Raw genomic sequence first — 23,524 nt, forward strand, 5'->3', positions numbered from 1 at the left:
AACATCCTGATGTGATGAATCATAGGCTGTCTTTTAATGCAATACACATGTGACTGTGTTTGGGTTAAACTCTGAATCTCTGTTTTTTTTTGTCCTGCTTTCAAAGCATCATTACTGCAGCAGATCTGGAATAAATCTTTACATCTGGAAGGCTAAATCGTCTGGATTAGATCTAATAATATGCAGGTTATTTTCTTGATTCTGTATCTTTGGAATGGTGAAGCATAGTGTGTGTCCAGATGGTGTAGGATGGGCCTCAGGCTGAACGTTCAGTTTTAAAGTGGTTCCTCTTTTTTTAATATAATGGTTTTATTGTGTTTGAGAACAAAAGTCAGATAAGGAAACACCTGTTAATCCTCTGCCACTTCCACTGTAACCGACGAACATGGAGGTTTACCGAAAATGACTGAACGTATCTTTGCTCAGTGGTCAGATTTCCAATCAGGTTCTGTTTAAGTGAAGTTTTCAAATGCTCAGATCAAAATAAACCTCCATATGTAACTTTTTTCACGTGTTTCTTTCTGTACTTTACTCTACTATTGACCATTCAGCCTGAAAAATGTTTTACTTTAGTTTAAGGCATCTCAAATTATAGTGAAATAAAATTATATCAAATCCTATGCAGCAAAAATACAAAGAAAGTTAAAATCTAGTAAAATCTAGACTAAGTAATCACTGTGTACTGTGATGTCACCCCAGTGGCACTAAAGTATTGCTGTCGTCAAACAGGATAGTAAGCTTTGTTAGCAAACTGCGTCCATACAGTGCAGCAAATATAATACCAGTCTTCCATTAATACAATCAGATACTCAGGAAGCCATTTTATTATATAGGCATATTTGTCATATATCTTCAAAGCACCAACACCACAATCACATTTAACAGGTACAGTTAACCGGCTTGAGTTACTGCAGGCAAGGCCTTGCAGACAGCTAGTAGTTTAGTTTAGTTGACAGTATAAAACATGCAGTCAATACACAAGTGCTTTAAAGCTTCATTGTTTCTGAAGACTACCAGACGGTGATACCCGTGGCTGCAAAAATACCTGCGATCCTATAGAAATCTGTGCAAAAATAGCTTTTACTTTGGACCCCAGTAAGCACTTTCCTGCTGAGTTTATGGCCTCAGCAACTCATTTTGGGTCACACAGACTAAATAATCAAGTCTATTTTGTAAATCTTGGTCATATTATTTTTCTGCATGCTCATTGGCTAAAGACATAAAACCCAAACGACTTAATTCTTGCATTTTTATTTTTATTCTAAGCTTTATTATTATTTCATTTGAAAGAAGACGTCAATGGCATGTTGCATGTGATGCTAATTGATGACAACAGATTAAGTGCTCCAAAATACACCAGAGAGGAGACAATGATGAAATTTAAAAAATGAACAACATTTTAAAAACCACACATAAAATAGTGTTTTTAAGCATGAGAGGAACGTGATAAACCTGACTGACAAAGTCATTTTTGACCCATACTGTATGTTTAAGGGTTAAAAACTCAGTCTCTGTTATATAAAACCCCTGACAGCTGTGAGTGTGCACACAAAGACAGAGAAAGTCCTCAAACACAATAGCAGGAAGTGTCATGAGGTTATATCTTTAAACACACAGTGGCCTCAGTTTCAAACTTTTCCCCACAAATTGTAACAACAAAAACATTTCAGCTAAATTATTTACCCAAACCATCACATTTTTTTGCCGTTTTACCCCCAACTGATTCTCATAACTGTAGTTTCCACATCAAGACTCCCTCCACATATCTACACTCGAATCCAAAGACGCAGAATAGTGACTGTAACTTCTTCCTGCCTCCAAAGACAGGAAGTGTTGGGGATCAACTTGTTCTGGACGACATTTTTTCCCCAGGAGATGCTGAACAAACATAACCTCCACGTCCACACTGATGGAACAGCACAGCAGCATATTGTCTTCATCTCCCATCATTCCAGAGCAAATGAAACCAGCATGGCCGCCTGAAAGCTGCAGAGCAGAAGTGTCTGGCCTTCAGGAATGCTGGAAGCTGAAGCGTTTGGGAGAGAGGATGTTGACTCACCATTTTTTTAAGAGCCAGCTTCAGGAAAACAGAGGGGATGACGTTCAGAGATACTGTAGTGTGTTCCTTGAGCGTAGTTAGCTGGAATTTACAGGAAGAAAACCTTGTGCTTTGTATGATAACAAAAGGAAATTACACAAACAACCCCAAATTTTGTTTCTGTACTTTACTGGAGTACCTGCATGATTCACAGTTCATAATGATCCCTTTCTACCTGATAGAGGACCCAGTGTTTGAAACACTTGCCTTCTGTTTTAGCCAGCCTTCTTCTGATTGGTTGTCCCTCACAAACATAAGGTTTAAACAGCAGTGAAGTATACCATATTAAGATATCCCCTCTTACTGAGCAGAAAAAACTGTCTGAACCTGGGTGTTTAGAAAAGTCAAGAGTTACTTCTACATAAATGGATGCATACTGTACATAATGTGGGTCTGCCTCAGTACACCACCTCAGTGGATTCTAAACAAAACAATAAACATATGATTGAAGTGTGGGGCATCTTATTCTTCATTATCGGACTTAAAATACTTGGTACACCATTACTTGGGTATTTTTAAAGCTCAGCAAGGTCGTATTTATAAAACGTGTGGGTCCGGATTTTACACAGGCTCGCTTTCATCTGGTGGTGTTTAGATCATTCTCACTTTTGCCCACACACTCTCCACCTCAAAGTCCTTCACTCTCAATCCAAGAAGGTAGAACTGACTCATCTGTGGTAATGACACATGCACAAACACTTCTTTGCGAATAAAGTGACGACTGTGAAAGCAGACACTACAGCGGCTGTGATATCATATTCCTAAAACAACTGAATTATCTTTGTTGGAAAAAGAAGAAGTTTGCGTGTCTGTCTTTTGACTTTGTGGCTGCTTCGTCTGCTGCCACTTCTTCCTTTTGTTTTTCATTTTGGTTCATATCCCATGATTAAAATCTATTTCTAAGAGCCAGAAGATTCCCCTTGGTTAATCATATCTATAATTTTCATATCCTTTATGCTCTTCAGTTTGGTACCACAGTAGTTTGTTGGGCTCGATTTAGCACCAGACAAATAATGACTGTATACGCCGTGTGCTGATGAGATCGGGGAATTCACTGTGATTTGAAAAGAGACCAAACAAAAGCACACTGGGGCACAGCTATTATCCATTTCGGTGAATGGCAGCAGTGGTTCTTGCGGCTGACGTCTCTTTTCCGCCTTCTACGAGTTTCTTCAATCTCTGTTTAATGCTGAGAAGCAAGCCTTTGTATTGTTGGGGGATTTCACCTGCATCAGTGCAATCAACCCTGTGATACAAGCGCTTTATAAAGTCCCCTGCTTACGCTTAAACAACTAGATCCTGACCTTGAGCAGGTCCAGGAAACTTTGAGACAATAACACCACTATTTCATCCACGGACTGTATCTGGAAAAACAAGAGGAAATTCGCAGGGAAAAAAAGGGAAAAGTTTAAGATGAAAAGCGGCCAAAGTCAGCCAACAGCCAATAGAGTGAGTCACTTATGGCGACTGTCCCAGACCTGGAGAGGAATCAAAACAAAAAGCACCAACAGCTCACCACAGCAGCTCATGAGGAGATGCTAGTTAAGGGGAGTTCCTGGAAGACCTTTATGCTGCCCCCCACCACCCTGTTTGGGGCCTCGTGTAATACTTCCTGACTGTTTTCCTGTGGGACCTGTGAAAACAGTCCCCACCCTCGTCCACGCCTCTGCGGAGATACAGCGAGAATGAAGGCAACCACGACGACCCAGAAATCCAGAATAAAGGAGACAGCTAACCAAGGTGTGACTTTATGAAGAGGTGCTTCCCCCTCTGAGCTCATGACCTCGTATTATTTTCCTACAGAGGCGCTAAGTCTTTACTCAAGTAGCACTGATGCTACTTAAGAATTGCTTTACAGATGAACACTTCAAAGTCTGTTGTGTTCCTTTGATTTGTTACTCATAAATACAGATCAGTAACAAATTAAAGACGCAGTCGTGTCTATATTGAGGGCTATGTTGTGGAATGGCCTTACTGGCTGGTTTGTCTTCTTAAATTAACTCACAGTTCCTCTAAGTCCACCTTTTATCCCTGGATAAAACATTTTTATCCTGATAACAGTGGTTTCTGTAAGGATGACAATATCCTCATGCCCTCATGGGCAGTGAAAGTTTTGATGTTTCTTAACGAGATACAAGCCATATATAACTGCTTTCTTCCAGTCCCTTAAACCTGTTTCATTCTAAGGTCCAGCAGGGGGAAACCACTCCAGCGGTAATCTCTGTTCCCTCAATAAACATTTTCCTGGTTTTAGTCAGTAGTTTCCCATCACGTTGAAAACATGGACGGACGGACAGACGGATGGATGGATCCTATCGCAGGGCTGAGACAGAGAGACACACACAATCCTTTGGACTCACATTCACACCTTTGGGCAAATTTAGAATGACCAGTAAACCTAACAGTTAATCTCACCTTCTGCATGTCTTTGGACTATGGGAGGAAACAGGAGAGAACCCGTGCAGACATGGGGAGAACATGCATACTCCAAGCAAAATACGGTGGACTTGAACCCATAACCTTCTTGCTTTGAGGGAAAAGTGCAAACAGCTACACCACTGTGATGCAACCATCATACTTAGCTAAAATCCTGCAGCATTTCCATAAAGTTTTTTATTCATCGCCATTTTTCTTGGTTTTGATGGCCTTGGTTGTGCCCCAGTGACAGCCACACATGTATCCCTGAGAGTCAACCACACACAGTGGCCGAGGCCCAGCGTGTGTGGCTAAGTGAATGTGGGCAGTTGGAGGAATGTGAGAGTGGGAAGGTGGGGGGCATTCTTGTGACCTACAAATGGACGACAGAAAAGATTTTGTCCTCTCCGGGTGACAGAGACAAGCTTGAAGACAGAGCTCGTTATTCAAACTATGCCGTGATGAAATGTCTCTGATGGCAGCACAGCCGGGTCTTACGTCACTTTCGCTTAATGTAATCTGGACCCAAAGTCATTGTGCAACACTGGCAGCCACATGGCTTTGGAGACAGATTTAGAAATCCACAACTTTAGCATTACATCTGCAAATCATCTTCATTTACTAAGATCTCTCTTTTGATTCTCAGCTGTGGAAAAAGTACCATCATGCCGAAACATAATCCTATTTAATCAACTTGAATCTTGTACAATGTGGTCTCCATCCTCACATCTTTTTCCATTGAAATATTTATTGGATCAAGCCAGCAGCTGACTTAAGCTTTATTTGATCTATTGTTGGCAAATAATACATTGGTTGCTGTTTATTTATAGTGTGTTGTAAATTTCTTCCTCTCTTATTGACAAACTCTAATTTCACTTGTTATTATTGTGTTGTTTTTAGAAATAAGATCTCACTGGCACAATCTTTGTGTTTTTGTGTCTCATTACCTTTCAAATGTCAGAAAATAGTAAACAAAAATGTTCTTGCTAGATTCTAAGCATGCATATTGAAGTCTTTAAGTGTCTTGTTTTGAGTTCAAAACCCCAAATAGAGCGGAAATAGCTGCATTTAACACAGCAAATTACTTTTATGTAAGCTTTTCCTTGTGTTTCCTCGTGTTTACTGATGACAAGAAGATAAATTACAACCAAATATGCCGAATACATCATTTTAAACAGCTTAAGCCTTCTCGAGTAGAAATAAATGACTTTATTTCAATGAATAAAGTGAACGTATTCATTTGTTTCCTCCCTCTCTGCTTCAGATTGCGTCATGTAGAAGATGGACCCTCAGTGTGCAATACACAAATAAACTAACTAACTTAATTTTGCTTAAATCCGCCTCCCGTTATTCAGCCAAAGGCAAGAGGACAGTAAGCTGCTGACATGCTGTAAAGGTCCTGCTCTGCAGTGAAGACACGAGTGTTTGCTCACTTGTGTCAGGATGCTGCCCTCCAGTGGTTAAGTTCAAAGATGACAGTTTTTTAAAAAAAAACAATTTTTTTGTTGTTTCTTTGTGGATCACAAGCTAGTGTAAGTTGTGTCCCACAGCACTGGGACACAACTTACATGAATATAAGCAGCTGGAAATGATATTGTTTCATTATAACCTCAAAGACTAAAGTGTTACTAATTTCAACAATTAAAAAACAATCTGTCCCTTTATGTGAACGGAGATTATTCATAAATACCTCCACAAAGTATTAAGTTAAGGCTTTGGCTGTTTACTGACTGACAGATATGATATGTAATCAGGTTGAGCTTTTCGACTTAAATAAATACACTCACCAAACACTGTATTTATTTCATATCTCTCCTGACACTAGTCTCATTCTCAAGAGAGATGATTTGAGGTTTTTGACGTGGCCAATTATCCTCCCTGAAGCAGCATGGGTACACTGTGGTCACAAGGAGATGGCCTTGGTGAGTAACAGTCTGCACGCTCTATGTTTAAATGACCCTCAGTTAGTACTAAGGGGCCCAAAGTGTGACAAAGAAAAATCCCCCACAACATTACAATAACAGCAGCAGCCTGAACAAGGATAAAAGGCAGGATGGATGGCTTTTATGTTGTTACTGCAAAATCCTGAGTCAAACATTCAAATGTCACTGCAGAAATGAAGGCAAGGAGACTATTTTCTTCTTTCCAGTTTTGGTGACTCTGTGCAATTTATAGTCTTAGGTTTCCTGTTCTTAGCTGACTCAACGCAGTCTTTTGCTTCTGTAACCCATCTGCTAATGTGTATTCAGACATGCTTTTGTGTATAACTTGGTTGTAATGAGTGATTATCTGAGTTACTATTTCCTTCCTATCAACTCAAAAAAGTCAGGCGATTCTCCTCTGACCTCCTCAGACATCAACAAAGCATTTTTGCCCCGACATCTTTTCGTCTCTATACGTCTCTGTAAATTGCGGAGAGTTTTGCGTGGGGAAAATACCAGTAGATCAGCAGTTTCTGAAATTACTCAGACTGGCACGCCTGGGACCAACAACTGTACCACATCAAAGTCAATTAAATCACATTTCTTCCACATTCTGAACTTCAGCAGCTCGCCTCGATCGTATCTATATGTGTAAATGGACTGAATGGCTCCCACGTGATTTGCTGATTAGAGATTTACATAACAAGCAGCTGAACATTTGTACCTAATGAAGTGGCCAGTGAGTGTGAGGGAAGCAGCCGCAGGAGGCCAGCAACATCCATACCACTCACTTTGTAACATTTAAGTGAGGGTCAGCAGAATCTTATGGCCCTCCATCTGAATGACCTGAAAACCAACACAAAATATGTCAGGTAGTAACTTCCTGGTAAAATGCACAGAAAACTGTTCGCTTTATGTGTGACTAATAACTCACAGCTGATCTGATTGCTGTGGCGAGTTATGTTAGTTTGTATGTTGGAAAGCTGGAGTGAGAATTTGCAAAGGGGCATTTCATTTACTTCTTTTAAAAGTTGAAAGATGAGGAAAAATATTTTGTTGAACACTGAGAAAAGAGGCACTCTCGGACCTATCAGGGTCCCGCTGAGTCACTCAGGCCGGAAAATTGATAAGAATCAAAGACTTTCACCCACACAGATTAAGATCAGAACAGGGAGAACTCCAACATGACAAGAAAAACACGAACAGCACTTAACTTGTCTGCTGTAGTAATAGAGCCTGCAACTGTCAGTACTCACAGTATTTGACTTATTTCACATAAGATATTCTTATGTACTTTGAGTCTTTATCTTTACACTTTTGACAGCTACAGTCAATATTATAGTCACATTTATCCTCTCAGATTAAGATTTTGTTGTGGTCGTTGTTGAAAGCAGATCAAAAATCAGTTAAATGTTGTTTTTATTAAATTATTTATTTGCCTTTTTTAATCCAAATGGATGTATACTAAAAGCTTTAGCGTACATCCAAATAGCCTTGCTTTGCCTTGGTTTGACACGACATTTCAGTTGTTTCTGAGCTGATAACAGCTCTACCAAAGTGACATTTTCACTCTGACCTTCTCACAAGGTTTCATTTATGCAGGGCTGTCACATCCACTGACTGTTTGACTTCTTGCCTCTGAGAGTGTGTGTGTGTGCCACACCTGAATGCCACTGACAGCATCTGCTTGTTAGTGAAGCTGCGTATTGAGGCCCAGCTGTTTGCCATTTGGGCACTGAGCTTGTCTTGGATGGATGTTAAGTTCAGCCTTTGATGTACCTTGAAATGTGTTTCTTGAGAGTTACTTGTGGCAAACCTATACATTCTCAGTTCCTGTTCTTTTTTGTTGAAATTTGCCTGTAAGGCGATGAAGCTTGGTAAAAGGTTTTCTGACGCTTTATTTTTAGTATGTTTTTCCTGTTTTGTGGCCTGTCAGGGAACCTGTGTTGTCTAGTTTTTGTTTGAACCTGTAGCTTAGTGTTTCCCTTTTTTTTAGTTGGGGTTTTGCTCGTCGTTTTGGTCTGTGACCTTGGCCCTTCTCAGGATGTTCAGTACTTTTGATGTGAATTACCAAGTTTACTGAGAAAAATCTTTGATGTCACTTCCTGTGCCACCCTGGATTCCAGGTAAGGGTTCTCTTATGTGCCTAATTTGCTTTTCCTTTCTGTCATCTCTGGTCATTTTATTAGGTACACTTAGGTACACGCTCAACAACATAACTCTCTAATCAGCCAATTGCATGCCAGCTACTTAACGCATTTACATGGCATTTGAATTGAGTAAGCCCCTCTAAATGGAGTGAAAACTGCAAACATTACAGAAAAGTTACAAAACTAGACTTATAAGATACTGCTCTCTGATTGACAATACAGAATTAAAGGGACATAAAGACATTGTACACGTGCAGCTGCTATGATCAGCCTTTTTTTTTACTTTCCCCGTAAGTTATTTAAGTCGTTCTTATTTCTCACTAAAAACAGTGAATGCATTTTCTTTTAAATTTATTACACAGAAGGAAAGTTTTGGCTGCACTATTTTATAATGATAATATACAAATAAACTAATTTTATATTTTAAAAAATGTCAGAAAATGTTTGAAGTATGTTTAAAATCTTATTACATGTATCTGTATCGTATGTATTTTTTATACCATTTTTTATTTTATTTATTCATTTTTAGAAATGTATACTTTCACTGTTGATACTCTAAGTACATTTTTTGCTTTGCATTTTGAATGTGAGGTTTTCTCTGTGATGGAGTACTGTTTTATTTTTTTTTACACTGTACTTATACAAATATTTCAATATTTTAAGAACTTTCTCATACATGTTGGTTTGACTATTCAGAGGGAAAGTTCATTTTTTGAAATGGCAACAATAAAACCGTAACTAGTCTGGTATTTTTCCCTTCTTCCACCAGAGGGAGCATGAACAGTATGTGCTGCATCCTCTCCTTTCTGCAAACATAAGCAAAAATTGAGAACTCTATAGTCACCACAGTCATAACAGATTCGATGTCACTTGTTCCTAGACTGACCTGTAGCTCTGTGCACACCAATGTGGCTGTTCACACCCATTAAAAACAAAGTCAATGTGTTATTTTACGCAGCAAGAAGAAAAAAAAGTTTAAACCCCCCCAGAAATGACCGTTTTTGGAGATATGAAAATGAAGGGAAGGAAGTGCTAATTTATGTGATCTGAATTTAAAACATGAGCTGTACTTTATGTGTGGTGCCTGATCCTCTTTTCATTTGAGACTGGAAAGTGGAACCTGATAAGGACAGTGGCGATTTAAGCCTCATGGAGGAATGTGGGGGTGATAAAAAGTGTCTCACGTGTTCGGTATAAAAAAGAAAGGGGAAGAGTGGCAACCAAGCCTATCATGTTTTCGTCATGGGTGCGACCAACAGCTTCTGCAAATACGTCTACTCCAGAGTCTGACTTGTGTTTCTTGCAAGTTATTCAGCATTGTGGCATTAAATGTGGCACGAAGGATTTCCCACATATCTCAAAATTCTTTTCACAGAACAGTTAACAAAAATGAAAACGTAAATAAAATAATAATTTGTTTTTATTTATACAAAATGTGATTGGAAATGTCAAATATCAAATAAGTGGATTGTTTTATACCTTTGAATGCACATTTAATAAAAACAAACAAACAAAGGCATCACAGAGCACACTAGCTTTGTAGTTCACAAAACAGCAAAAAACACCAACAGTAACACAGCTTATTGTGAGCACCTTAGTGTATAATTTACCAGATGCTTTAGTTTATGATAGTTTAATCCTCTGTAGCTATGAAATTCCCTGACAGTTGACTGCTTTGTGTCAAAAGCTTTGAAATCAATCTCTCTTTTAAAAATATTAAAATATATTTTGATGTTAGATTATAAACTATCTATCTATCTATCTATCTATCTATCTATCTATCTATCTATCTATCTATCTATCTATCTATCTATCTATCTATCTATCTATCTATCTATCTATCTATCTATCTATCTATCTATCTATCTATCTATCTATCTATCTATCTATCTATCTGCCTGCCTGCCTGCCTGCCTGCCTGCCTGCCTGCCTCCCTGCCTAAGATGTGGAGGATGTCCCAGTGGTAATCTGAGTACTAGGTGCGGTGACTCCCAAGCTAGGCAACTGGCTCCAGCAGCAACATCTGAGATCTCTGTCCAGACAGAGCTCAGTCCTGGGAACAGCTAAGATACTGCGCAGGGCCCTCAAGCTCCCAGGCCTCTAGTAGAGGACCTGAGCTTGGACAGAGACTGCGCACATGAAGTAAAGAGTCCCCAATGTATTATCAGAGGCACATTTTGAAAGAGAAAGTAAAGTTAACTAGCTGATATTTTATTTCATTATGTTCAAGGTTAAATGATTTTCATTGCACTGTTAAAAAAAGAAATCTCTGGTGCACCGACTGATATTCAAGCAACAGATAGCATTTGACAATACTATACTATACTATTAGATATGATAACTTTCTTTTTTAGTTTATATGGGTGTGGTTAAATTTTCATATCGGGGGGAGGGGGCGGTCAGAGGGTGTAGTGTATTAAATGTTGAAATCAACAATTTGTAATTGTACCAAGGAAGTGGAATTCCCTAAGGTTTGGAAAAAGATGTGATATGGATATCATATCTGCCTCATTTACATCTGTATGCAAACTACCTGGGATCTGGCTTCAACAGCTTTAGCACTTTTTTCCATCTCTAACGAACAGATGCAGCTTTAGTCCAGCTCCCTGATGGGAGTAATTTGTGTACAGAGCTCTCTGTTATCTATTATCAGTTTCATTACAATGCTGAAGTCCCTCAAGGATTCCCTGCAGCTCTTCGTGAAGCTTTGATATTTTTTATCAGATGGTAAATGGTAAAGGTGCACAAACGTGTCTTCAGTTTGCAACAAGTTTGTCTAGAAGAACTGGAGGATTTTCTCCACAATCCCAAACATCTTCTCAACACTTAAAATAGCCTCTGGAGGAGCAACAGGTGGTTGGTGTATGTGTGAGTGAGAACAGTTGCACATTATAAGGTCTAAGATCTTGCATCAGCTTTAGCCTAATGGAAACAGAATAAAGTGCAACCTCCTAGCAGCTATGATTTAGTGACGACTTCCTCCACGTTTTGTGAGTAAGCGCCCAAAATTAGATACAAAGAGCGGATGTCACAAAGCAATGACGTTGTGTCTGATAAGACAGATATGATAACAAGCGAAATTTGTTTCTGTGCAGCAGGGAGGACCCAGACAGTGCTCACATGACATCACAGATTAACAGGAAAACAAACGCGCAACACCAGGGTGATTAGTTTCCACCACCCGAGGCTGCCATCAGTAGCTCAGAAGCCAAAAATGTGTACTGTCCGAGAATTTTGTCTCGAAGCCAGTAGCAACTGTGTAACCATGTTGCCTTTGGTGCACGCAGCTCAATCATTCACCATCACCCGTACTCACAATTTCTGCTTGACGTGTGAATGTGTGCGCGGCCTGCTTCCTCTGCTGTCAGCTTGTGAAAAGCTCTTCCTCCCATGTGGCAACAGCGCTATGACTGACATTCGGGGGCAGTGAGCACATCATTAATGAGAGTCTGGAGGTTGACAAACGCTTTGAGAAAACACGAGTCGAGGTGGGAAGAGATGTGACGCAGTGGGGTCTCACGTAAAGCCTCGCAAGACAGTACTGGTTTCTGAGTGGTAATAGTAGAGGTTTCTGAGTGGAGGAGTGAGAAAAAGAGAAACGCAAGTGCACTACACACTACTGCACGACAGCAACACCTCGTAGGGGTGCCCTCTAACGAACTTGTGTAGGTGGACAGGAGAGCCTCATATGAGTAAAGGCTATACGCTAGCAATTATCACGTACAAATGTCCAACCCAGAGTCTCTCTTGATCTCATTGTGTACAGTTTTTCTCTACTTTATACTGATTAATATCTTTGCAACAAAACACAAAAGAATTTGCCAATATGCGAAACAGAAACAATGATCTCAAACTAGGCTCTGAGACTGTGATCCTCTTTACAGTTAGGTCTCAAAAAGGCACACACACATAAAGGCCTTTGTGTCACAGTCAAGGGCTCTCATTTAAATCAGTAAAAACCAGTTCACACATAGCAAAGATCAGGACCTCAGCTCTAAGGACTGAGTTTTCACTTTAACTCAAGTTTTAATTTCTGTTTTACTCGATTACTACTCTGTGAATCACACTTAAGGCGATCAGATGCTAGCAAGTAAATGCAGGGCAAATGTGGGAAGCATTACTAATATTGAGAGGTAGTCTGCAAAGCTGATACATATAACTCGTTGAATAAACATAAGCTATACGGGTTAAAAGTTTGGTATTAAGAATATGAACAAAATGTGTGCTGTTTTAAAAATAACATTACTGCCCAGTTTTTTGAGGCATAAATGGAAGGCTTTGTCTTTGTATGCTCTTTTATTCACCTTTTCCTGTTGCAGTAACTGTTATTTCAGCTGCTGTTCTGTCTGTTAGTCATCTCTGGCTGGGAATGCAGATTTCTGCACAAACACGTGGCTGAAGAAGAGGCAACTAAAAAATGTGGGGAAGTGTCTCGTGAGACAGGAGCATGAATGGATTACGATGGCTCTCCCTCCTGCTCATGCAAAGAGTGCTCGCTATGTGTGCCTTTCCTAAGCACTCAGTGTTTAGTCTAACAATTATGCAAGGCGGCTTTCTTTTTTATATGTTAGGTGCAGGACAATATATTCGCGTTAAGGATGCAAACACAAGCTTGAATCAAAACCACAGTAATAAATCTGACTGGCCCTCATTAGCTAAAGGGCCTTAAAACCCAGCCTGATTTGTCCATGTAGCACACAGAGTATAACACATCAATTACAGATACTGCTGATCTCAACTCATTTTGTGTATATAGCACATCTCTCCACAAAGTCATTTTCTTCATTCAACTTCTCCCCCACCATGGACAAGACCAAAGAGCTTTCAAAGCAAGAAGCTTTGTGAGAGAACATAACACCTGTTAGTTCGACCATTCAGAATGCTATGCAAGATCCTGCCTGGGTCCTGGGTCCATCAGAAAGGTGATTGATCGGCCCATAGCAGGAGCAGTTAAGGTAATTAATATAGCTAGTCTCCAGACCTCAATGCATGATGCATCGTGCTGGCAAGTACCACCCAAGAAACAGATTTAGACTGTTTCTGTGAAGAGGAGTGGGCCAAAATCCCTCCTGAGATGTGTACAAACCTGGTGACCGAGTACAAGAAACATCTTATCGCTGTGCTGCCAACAAGTGCTTCTCCACCCTTGTACTACTAAGTCATGTTTTACTTAGGGATTAAGGTCACTAACTGACATGCAAATCAGTTTATAACTTTCATGTAGTGTATTTTTTTTTCAACATTTTGGTTGATATACTGTCTCTCTACATTAAAATGAAACTATCATAAGACAAATAGACTATTCAATTTTTGTAACTGTGCAAACTTACAAATTCAGCTGGGGATCAAATAATATTTCCACCATTGTGTGTGTGCCTACTTTGTCCTTGCAATAACCCCTCTCTAGATGGGAGATTGAAGGATTTCTGTGCAGTCCCATACAAAGTAGAACACCTGATGGATATGTACACAGCAGATATGTAAAATGTAGGTCTCAGCAGTATTCTTCTCCATTCTTACCCAAAGACACCAGGCTTGAAAATAGCTCTTTTTTTCTCTGTCTCTCTCACAGGAATAGAAAAACATCTGTGACTTCCTGTTTGTAAATGATAAAATCACAGTTTTTCCACCAATAATCAGCAAAGCATTCGCAGCCTATAACAAAGACATTCTTGTGGGGAGTCGACTATCAGTGTTTGCATGCGCAGAATTACTTTTATTTGTATTTGTAGAGTTTTATTTAGCCATGTGTGAGAGTGAGAGCGTGCCTGTGCGTGCGTGTCTGCTCAGGGAGGACAATGCTGCGGTTCTTGGTCGTATGCGCGTCAACGGAATCCCGTAGTGCGTCATCCTGTGACTGTTCTCTCGAACAGCGCTGTGATTGGCCGCAGACTGGAAATCTCCCCGCCCATGTATGGAAACCTTCCTGCGTCATGGGTAGAGTAAAGCCAATCGTATAAAGTTGTTCCCGGGTCCCGAGCTCAGGGACTGCTTCTCAGCTGAGAGACGCATAAGATGACACACGGTCGTTTGTGGAATACGGACCGTTCAAAACACTTGTAGACGGACCCAACAGGTGAGAATGAGGATTAATGATCTTTAATACAATAGACTTGAATGCAGGATGTCGTTTTTTCAGTTCTCAGATGTACGGCTGCAGCTGAATGATACTAAAACTTAATCTGGCAGCAAAATAACTTTAAATCGGAACGAATGCAGCCATCTGTTTACACCTTTATACACGAAAACGTGTTTGAAGTTGTGCTTGCAGAAATACATTATGTTGTAAGTTTGCTAGATTTACATCTACACTAATATAGGCTACGATTGGAATAAGTATGTCAAGTGGGTTCCCTCATCAGTCTTCTCCGCGGTATCGTAATATGTAACATGTGATTCATGGGTTGGCATTGGACCCATGTCTGAAAGTCAAGCTCAATGAACTTTGCAGGCGTGACTATATATATATACCCCACGACTAAGTGATATAAAAAAGCGGGTAACCTTCTCCAGTAATGAATGATGCCTAACGCGCCTCCAGCCGGGCTCTTTAATTTCTTCGAAATTCACCATGTGGCGGTTCCTTGTTGTGGATTTGCAGAGGGGTTCAAGAATGTCGCGCATGATGGTCTTCCTTTAAGACTTTCTGCATATCTATAGATGCTGCAAAGAAGCATACTTGATGTTAATTAGTGTTGTATCAAACTAATGCTTGAGAAGTTAAGACATCCAGGGCAAAGCCAGACATTTTTCATGAAAAATCTACAGCAACATAAATTAAAAACAGGCAATATTTTGCTATGAAATTTTGAGCTGAATCACTGCAATGACTTTGGGCCACTTTTCAGATGATTCTAGTCCGTTTTTATTTGAGTGTTTATAGTATTGTGAGCTTTTTCTTTCCATAATAATACTTTTATTCTAACTTTTAACCATTGGTTATCCAACGTGTGGCCCTGCACTTATGTTGTCTAAGGCTGTGGAGAAACAGTGTCTTCCACCTCTGTTATAGCTGGTTAACCTGCCAAAGCTTGAAGGTTGGGTAAAGATAATGACAGGATTTTGTGGCTTCTCTTATATTCTCATTTTTTGTGTTTTTCAGTCTTGCAGTCATGACTTGCATATATTCCCAGCACGGATCTCAGCCTAGTGAGAACAACCTCGGCAGCTCAGAGTTTCAGAACACAGACTTTATCTCCAGGCTGGCTGTGGGAATGAGTAGCCCACTGGACCAGCACCTCTCTGCACCATCCTTGCCAAGCATCGGCTCCCTGGTGGGCACTCCCACGGGAGACTTCGATGCATATTCATGCCAGTTTACTACGGCTCCTGCCCATGTTGCTCCATCCTCAGCGCAGGAAACTCCTTTCAAGCTCGATGAACTCCAAGTTTACGGCTGCTACCCTGGATCTTTCATGTTGAGTTACCCCGATGAATCTGTGTCCCCCACTGGGTCAGATTATTATGGCAGCCCTGCATCAGCCTCGGCTCCTTCAACCCCTGGGTTTCAGAGTCAGCACACATCCACCTGGGATTCAGCCTTTGGGCCATATTCACCCAGTCCAGGGTACTGGGCAACCGAGGAGACATCAGCACCCCATGCACCATCTTTCTTCACGTTTGGTGCAGGATCCATGGAGGATATGTCCCCTTTGGGTCAGCCACACTTACGAGATCATGATGCTTTTGCCTTGAGCCATCCTCACCCATCTACGCTGACCTTTCCCACCTTGGAGATGGAGCATGCACGCAGCTTTGATGGTGCTGACCAACTGGACGCTGGAAGCTTGTCACCCAAGCTGAAAAGTCCAGGTGGAAACGAAGGCTGCTGTGCTGTGTGTGGGGATAACGCCTCCTGCCATCACTATGGAGTTCGCACTTGTGAAGGATGCAAAGGGTTTTTCAAGGTAATAACATCTGATATCTCTGTCCTGCAGAATCACCTATTTGAAAACAGTTGTTATCGAATTGTTTGTTTGTGCTATGTGAGTTAAGAGCATTTCTTCTTTCTGTTTTACAGCGTACTGTGCAGAAAAATTCAAAGTATGTATGCCTTTCCAACAAAGACTGTCCTGTGGACAAGAGGCGGAGGAATCGATGCCAGTTCTGCCGTTTCCAGAAGTGTCTAGCTGTAGGCATGGTCAGGGAAGGTGAGCGCAGTGCAAACACACATGATTCATAGTGTAGAAGGATGCTAACACTGAACCTGAAGTAACAGATTTACCACATTTCTTATTTTGTTTGTTTTGTTACAGTTGTCAGAACTGATAGCCTGAAAGGGCGAAGAGGCCGCTTACCTTCCAAGCCTAAAATTATTCAGGATGTAACAGCTGCTGTGTCTCCAGTGAGCATGATCGCCGCACTCGTGAGGGCACATATTGACTCAAACCCCAGCATTGGGACACTGGATTATTCCAAGGTAAGAAAAATACATTTTCTACAGCTGTTTCAGTTCTTTTGGAGTAATCTTTGCTAAAAAATAAATGAATAAACTGAGATAGCTACCTAAATGTCTGCGCTGTGTTTAATTTCAGTATGTTGAGATGGATACCAGCCCTAATCAGAAAGAGGACGCCAGTGACATCAGACAGTTTTACGACTTGCTTACAGCCTCCATGGAGGTTATCAGGCAGTGGGCAAATAGCATCCCGGGATTCTCTGAGTTCTGTCTTGAGGATCAGGAACTGCTGCTCGAATCGGCATTTGTTGAACTCTACATCCTGCGTCTTGCATTTCGGTGAGTGTAACTTCCTTTAAAAAAATTTAAACTACCTCTTTAGCATTTACTTTTGACATTCTTGAGATATTTTATACAGCTAACAAACTGTGTTTCTCTTGTGCAGGTCTGATCCTAAAACGGAGAAGCTCATCTTCTGCAATGGAGTCGTACTTCATAAAACGCAGTGCGTACGGGGTTTTGGCGACTGGATCGAGTCCATCTTGGAGTTTTCACAAAATCTCCATCGCATGAAGCTCGACGTTTCCTCCTTCTCCTGCCTCACAGCCCTCGTCATAATCACCGGTAAGAAACTATCATGCTGAGTTCAGATTACAGCACTATATATAGGGAATCTGCTTCAAAATACTGACATGACAGGTGTATGACAAAATATAACATGGAGCACATTATATATCACAGCTGACCTAAACGCAATCTACACTGTGCTATATTTCAAAATATAGTCCGCAATTTCAAAGTGGGGTCATCTTTGATACCCTTATATTGGTCTTTATTTGCTTGTTTCCTCCCTCTGTGGCCACGATGCTATGCTTTCCCATCTGTATTTAGTTTTATTTTGTTAAAGTCAGATAAATGATTGCTTAATGACTCTTATATTTTCTCAGATCGGCATGGTCTTAAGGAACCAAAACGTGTGGAAGACCTGCAGAATCAGCTCATCACCTGCCTCAAAGATCACGTCTCTGGCTGTGGCTCTGGCTCTTTGAGGCCCAATTATTTATCCAGACTTCTCGGGAAGCTGCCTGAGCTCAGGACTCTGTGCACTCAAGGCCTCCAGCGCATCTTTTACCTTAAACTAGAAGACCTCGTTCCTCCGCCACCGATCGTGGAAAAAATCTTTCTGGATACGCTTCCATTTTGAGCGTGAGATGGGAGATATGCCATCTGTGATGTGAAATCTGGAGCTGATCTGAGAGCCAAAGCAAACAGACTGAGTGCTCATACTCCAGGTAGCAAAGTAAAACTGCATGCAGCTAAGAAATAAAAAAAGCAATCCTTAGGGATTATGCATTATCAGAAGTAAAGTGCTACTTCTGACTTATAAAATGAAATAAAACTTGTAGAAGTCCCTTTTTGTGGAGCAATCACATGATTCTTTATTTGGTTAGGAAATTGTAATCTCTCAAGATGGAATTAGAGAGGTCATCTCATGGATCAAACAGTAACTGTTTACATACGAGGTGCCGTGAATGGAAACTTTGTTAAACTGAGGGAAATGACAGCACTTTTCCAAACAGTTACAAATGAATTCAAATAAGGTCCGCACCATCATTTGAATGATATAAGCAAAAAGCATTAATGTGATATTTTCAGCTCCAGTATTAAAATAGTCAATACCCACAGATTTATTCAGCAGTACAGTTCATGTATCATGAATCGACTCTGAGCAGCTAACATACTGTGTATTTTCCAGTACAGTCTTACACACTGGTCTTGTTTGTAAATGATTTTATATCTGTTATGAAGTCTGGTGTTGGTGCCACTTGAACTGTTTTATACAGTTTGTTTTGGATGAGTTGTTTTTATGTACAAAGATGTTCTCTTCTACTTCAGATAAACACTTAATAAAATGTCGAACTGCATGTTTTGAGTGCGTTTGTTGTTTTCTCTCTGAATGTTTAGGATATTTTAAATGTCTTAATTTATTTATTGTTTAGCTCAGGCAGCGTTGGGGAGTAATGAACCGATCGTACATCTTGATCATTCACTCGCTTCTTTTTTTGTTGTTGTCATTTTTGATATAGCTTCCTACCGAAACTATAAAAAGGAAAAGAACCATAAAAGGAAAGGAATGTTTTTTTTTTATCTCACGCTGCCTGTCTTACTGTAATTGAAGCCCCTTTTGCAAGCTCCGCCTCCAATTTCCACTACAAAGTCATGCCCAGGCAGTGCATTTGGCAGGCAGCCACCACCACACACTTAGAGCATGTGCAAAAGGTGTTACTCAAGTCTCAAACTGCAACAGCATAATCATGGATAAATTTCCTGAAAATATCAATCATTGGTATTTATAAGCCAAGGTTCAGGGTAGTTATTGCATGGTGGAAGTTGACTGAGTGGTGCAATTCCCCCACCATAGAATCAGGTGTCTGTCTGATGGTCTTTGTATAAATATAAAGCCAAATTCGATATTAACTGTGCTTTTTCTTTAAATAGTGAGTATTTTTTAAATGTAGTTCTTCTTATGCATAACTAGTGAACAATTTGCTGCAATAAATCCAACTGAGTTGTGTGAATTATTTGTTACATCTTACAGTTTTGTGTCACTTGAACTGTACATTGTGAATTTAAAAGTCGTTCCCAGCAAATGCTTGTTGACCAAGCTATGAAGGTCGGTGTACTACAAAATGAGAAAACATCTTCATCAGTCTTACGACCAATGGCCTAAAAATTCTCACAACACAATGTAAAACTTATCAGGATAAACAAAAACAAGTGTTGAAGTCAGTTGGACACACGTCTTGATGTTTTGTGACTTCTGAAGTTGATTGTCACCAGTGTTGGAAAATTAACTAAGATGTATGAGATTCTGTTTGTTCATATACGATGTTCTGGTGCTATAAACCTCATAAAAATGGAAATAACACAACATACTATAACTAAAAGAAGGAAGCCACTGTGGTAGGAGCCACTGGTTTGCAGAGTCACGGTCTGCTAACCTGGACTGAGCATTCTGGTAACTCTAATGGCTACCACCACTTATGAAACGATCAACATACTGCACTCAATAAAATGAAGCTAGCAGCTGACACCAAAACACCAAAAATCATTTACTGATTTAGTACAGATCAAGATCGAGAGAGCATTTGGGCTGTTTTCCCATATACTTGTATGTGACTTGTAGGACTTTCTCCAACCAGAGGCATCACCCGCTGCTATTAGAAAGAATGCAGGCTTAAGGCACTTCCACATTGGCTCATCAGAAACCACCTCTATCTTTTACATACAGTCTATGATAACTAGGAGGAAAAAAAACCCATGGAGAATACTTTTCCACTCACCAATTTAGTTAAAGTTTCCTCTTCAATGTAGCGGCATGTATTTCTATTTATGGTAGTTTCCATCATATTCCATCAAACAAACAAAAAGAAAGAAAGAAAGAAAAAGAAATCTGCATTGCTTGTGACTGTCTGGTGACCTGCAATTCACCATCTTGAAAAACTGTAACATGGCAACCTGCAGGAAATCTATGATTAGGGTTTTCTTTAAAGCCATTTAATAAAAGCAGGAAAATAAGGAATCTTGTTGTAATAAGCGGGACAGGAGGACAAGGGATAAAAATGCTGTGCAGTCCCACATAAAGATGCACACTTTTTCACCCTGACGGCAGCTGCAGCTGGAGTCATCACATCACTTGTGTTTTGTCTGCTTTAATATGCTTTCTTATGTTGCAGCGTGCTGAGCTCTCTCTCAGTCACTGTATACTGTTGTGAATGTAGCCTGTTAAACTGAGTCAAGGTATTCTTGATTGATTGCCTCAATACCCTTTGACCTCAGTCAAGATGAGTTTCTTCCTTTGGCGACAGATCAGTACATACCGCTCAAAAATGAATCCCCTCCACCCTCTTCCCTCCCAGATATGTGCTGATCTGTTTTTAGAAGCTGGTGGATTTCTCAGTTCGGTCTCAAGTGACCCAGACTACTTCATCATTGCATAACGAATACATGTGTGAGTGTATGTCAACACACACATGAACCTCATAAAAACAACAATGGGAAGTGACTCAAAATGCTTTCCATTGTTGTTTTTGTAGAGCCAAAACACATTTAACACATAAATATGAAAAACACACAGATAAATAAAATTGTGTGTGTGTGTGGGTTAAGCATGTGGCACTGCGACCCATTTAGCAGTATTTACATGGGATCATATTAACAGTCAAGCAGGAGAAAGAAGATGAGATGTAACAGTGAAGGCATGGAGACCTTTTTGACCTGATGATGTTGCAAGATGAGAGTTCAAAACCAAAATTAGATCAAATTCAGAGGAGGACATGATTGAGCATAAAATGTATTTAAAAGTCAGAGTAACCTTCACTAAAAAGTATCATGTGGCAACAACAAACTAAAAATGTGTTACATTTTAATGCTGTTCTTCCATTGTTGAAATGACTGTCTGGATGCACAGATGATGCCACACTAAGGTTCAGGGATCACAGAACTATTAAGAGTCACTACACTGCATCATTATGAGTGGCTCAGGATAGTGCTTTCTATCCTTAGCTGCACTGTACGATAGACCCTCAGTACGTGTTGTTCTCTACTGTGCACATCTCATGTTTCTTCATGACAGTTACAGAATCTCAGATCTCTGTCTGGTAAGGTAATGTATCTTAATACACAAGCTGGAAGATTATATAATTGGAAAAGTGAAGACTTGTCCAAAAAGAGCTGCTATATAAAACCAGTATCGCTTTGATTACCAAACTTATGTGAGTGATAAAGATAGCGTGGATAGGACAACTCTTTTATGATCTACTCATTACACTTTGGTTGAAACTGGGGAAAGTGAGAGTAACTTGAACATGTCTTGTTAGATTTCAGGTGATAATAGATGAACAAGCTGTGACAGAGTTCCTCATGTGTGTAAAAAAATTCAAAACAAGACTAATTGAAAGGTTTCTGTTCCAAATACATGCTTTAAGCTTGCAGAGTGATGAGCTTCATAAGAGACTCATCTGACCAGGAGTGAAATAAAATCTGTTGTGTAACAGATGAACACGAGTGAGAACATGGTGATCAAGGGGTTCATCTACCCATGCAAATAATTGTTTTAAATATGTCCTTGAATGTGTTTAGATTATTTAAATTTGTTTAAATCATTTTAAAGAATTGTGATTAATTCACAGTAACACTCAAAACTCATTTTGCACAATGTAGAACAATCTTGATATCAGCCCTGCAGAGGCTTTGATCCTTGCCCAGCTTGTTTGGGTCATCAATCAAGCTGGGCATTCCTTGTTAATGGATTAAAACCATCAGAGATGTTTTTGTAATAGATTTTTCCAATTACTGAAGAAATCCATATTATTGCAAGTTATATATACATGTTTCTTTCCAGATGTTGCATAAAGCTTTTATTACAACAGAAGTTGTTGCAGCCACAAAAAACCCATAAAATTGTCTCCTAAGAGAACCAACTGAAAAGAGGACCCAGAGATCCTCTCTAATACAGAAGATTTATTAGAGCTTCAAAAATCACCAATTAAATGCACTCTACAGTTCATATCAGCGCTTCTCAAGACACATCTTGACATCAACTGTTGGACAGGAAGCAGCATGTGAGGCTGGGAAAGAATGTCTCGGATTCCCGGACCATCAGCACCGGCTCCCCTCAGGGCTGTGTTCTTTCTCCTCTGCTCTTCTCCCTGTACACCAGGGGTGGGCAATTCCAGGCCCCGGGAGCCGGTGTCCTGCAGGTTTTAGATCTCACCTTGGGTCAACGCACCTGAATCACATGATTAGTTCATTACCAGGCCTCTGGAGAACTTCAGGACATGTTGAGGAGCTAATTTAGCCATTTAAATCAGCTGTGTTGCTTCAAGGACACATCTAAAACCTGCAGGGACACCGGCCCTCTGGGCCTGGAATTGCCCACCCCTGCTGTACACTAACTGCTGCACCTCCACCCACCAGTCTGTCAAGCTAATCAAGTTTGCAGACGACACCACCGTTATTGGACTCATCTCGGACGGGGATGAGTCTGCCTACAGGAGGGACGTTGAACATTTGGTGTCCTGGTGCAGCCACAACAACCTGGTGCTGAATGCCCATTCGGACCAAAACCTCTCGCCATAAGAACAGTTTCTTCCCTTCTGCTGTTGAACTCGTGAACAATGGCCATATGACTGTTCGCACCACAAACACATGACCCTATACTGTGTTCTCTGCATCTGTTCAATTTTTGCACTGATCATCACCTGCATTCATGTATATATCTATCTGCTTAGCACTTTTAATTTACATTTTTATTTAAGTGTTGTCTTACAGTATGTTTTGCACTAAGTACCGCAGCAATTTCCTAATGTTGTAAACCTGCTCGACATTTGGCAATAAAACCCTTTCTGATTCTGAAGGGGGCTACAAAACAAGTTTTTCGCAGTCAAAGAGCCACAAAAAAGCCATTGGAGGAGAAGAAAAGGATAAAAACCACAAGACAGTAGATCAGGTGAAACCTGGACTTTAGTCTGATATGTTC

The 23,524-nt window shown here is 40.3% G+C and overlaps 1 protein-coding gene across 1 annotated transcript; it reads left to right on the forward strand.

The window, feature by feature from the left end:
- Window positions 1-14,551: 14,551 nt before the first annotated feature.
- On the forward strand, window positions 14,552-18,908 carry nr4a1 (nuclear receptor subfamily 4, group A, member 1). The gene is made up of 7 exons (XM_082519088.1): window positions 14,552-14,661; window positions 15,688-16,492; window positions 16,606-16,735; window positions 16,841-17,004; window positions 17,120-17,322; window positions 17,429-17,607; window positions 17,931-18,908. Exons 2-7 carry the CDS (start codon window positions 15,698-15,700, stop codon window positions 18,185-18,187), a joined length of 1,728 nt encoding a protein of 575 aa, XP_082375214.1. The 5' UTR covers window positions 14,552-14,661; window positions 15,688-15,697; the 3' UTR covers window positions 18,188-18,908.
- Window positions 18,909-23,524: the final 4,616 nt, after the last annotated feature.

The sequence above is a fragment of the Aulonocara stuartgranti genome, assembly GCF_965226115.1.
Source record: "Aulonocara stuartgranti genome assembly, chromosome: 20".
NCBI classification, from domain to species: Eukaryota; Metazoa; Chordata; class Actinopteri; order Cichliformes; family Cichlidae; genus Aulonocara; species Aulonocara stuartgranti.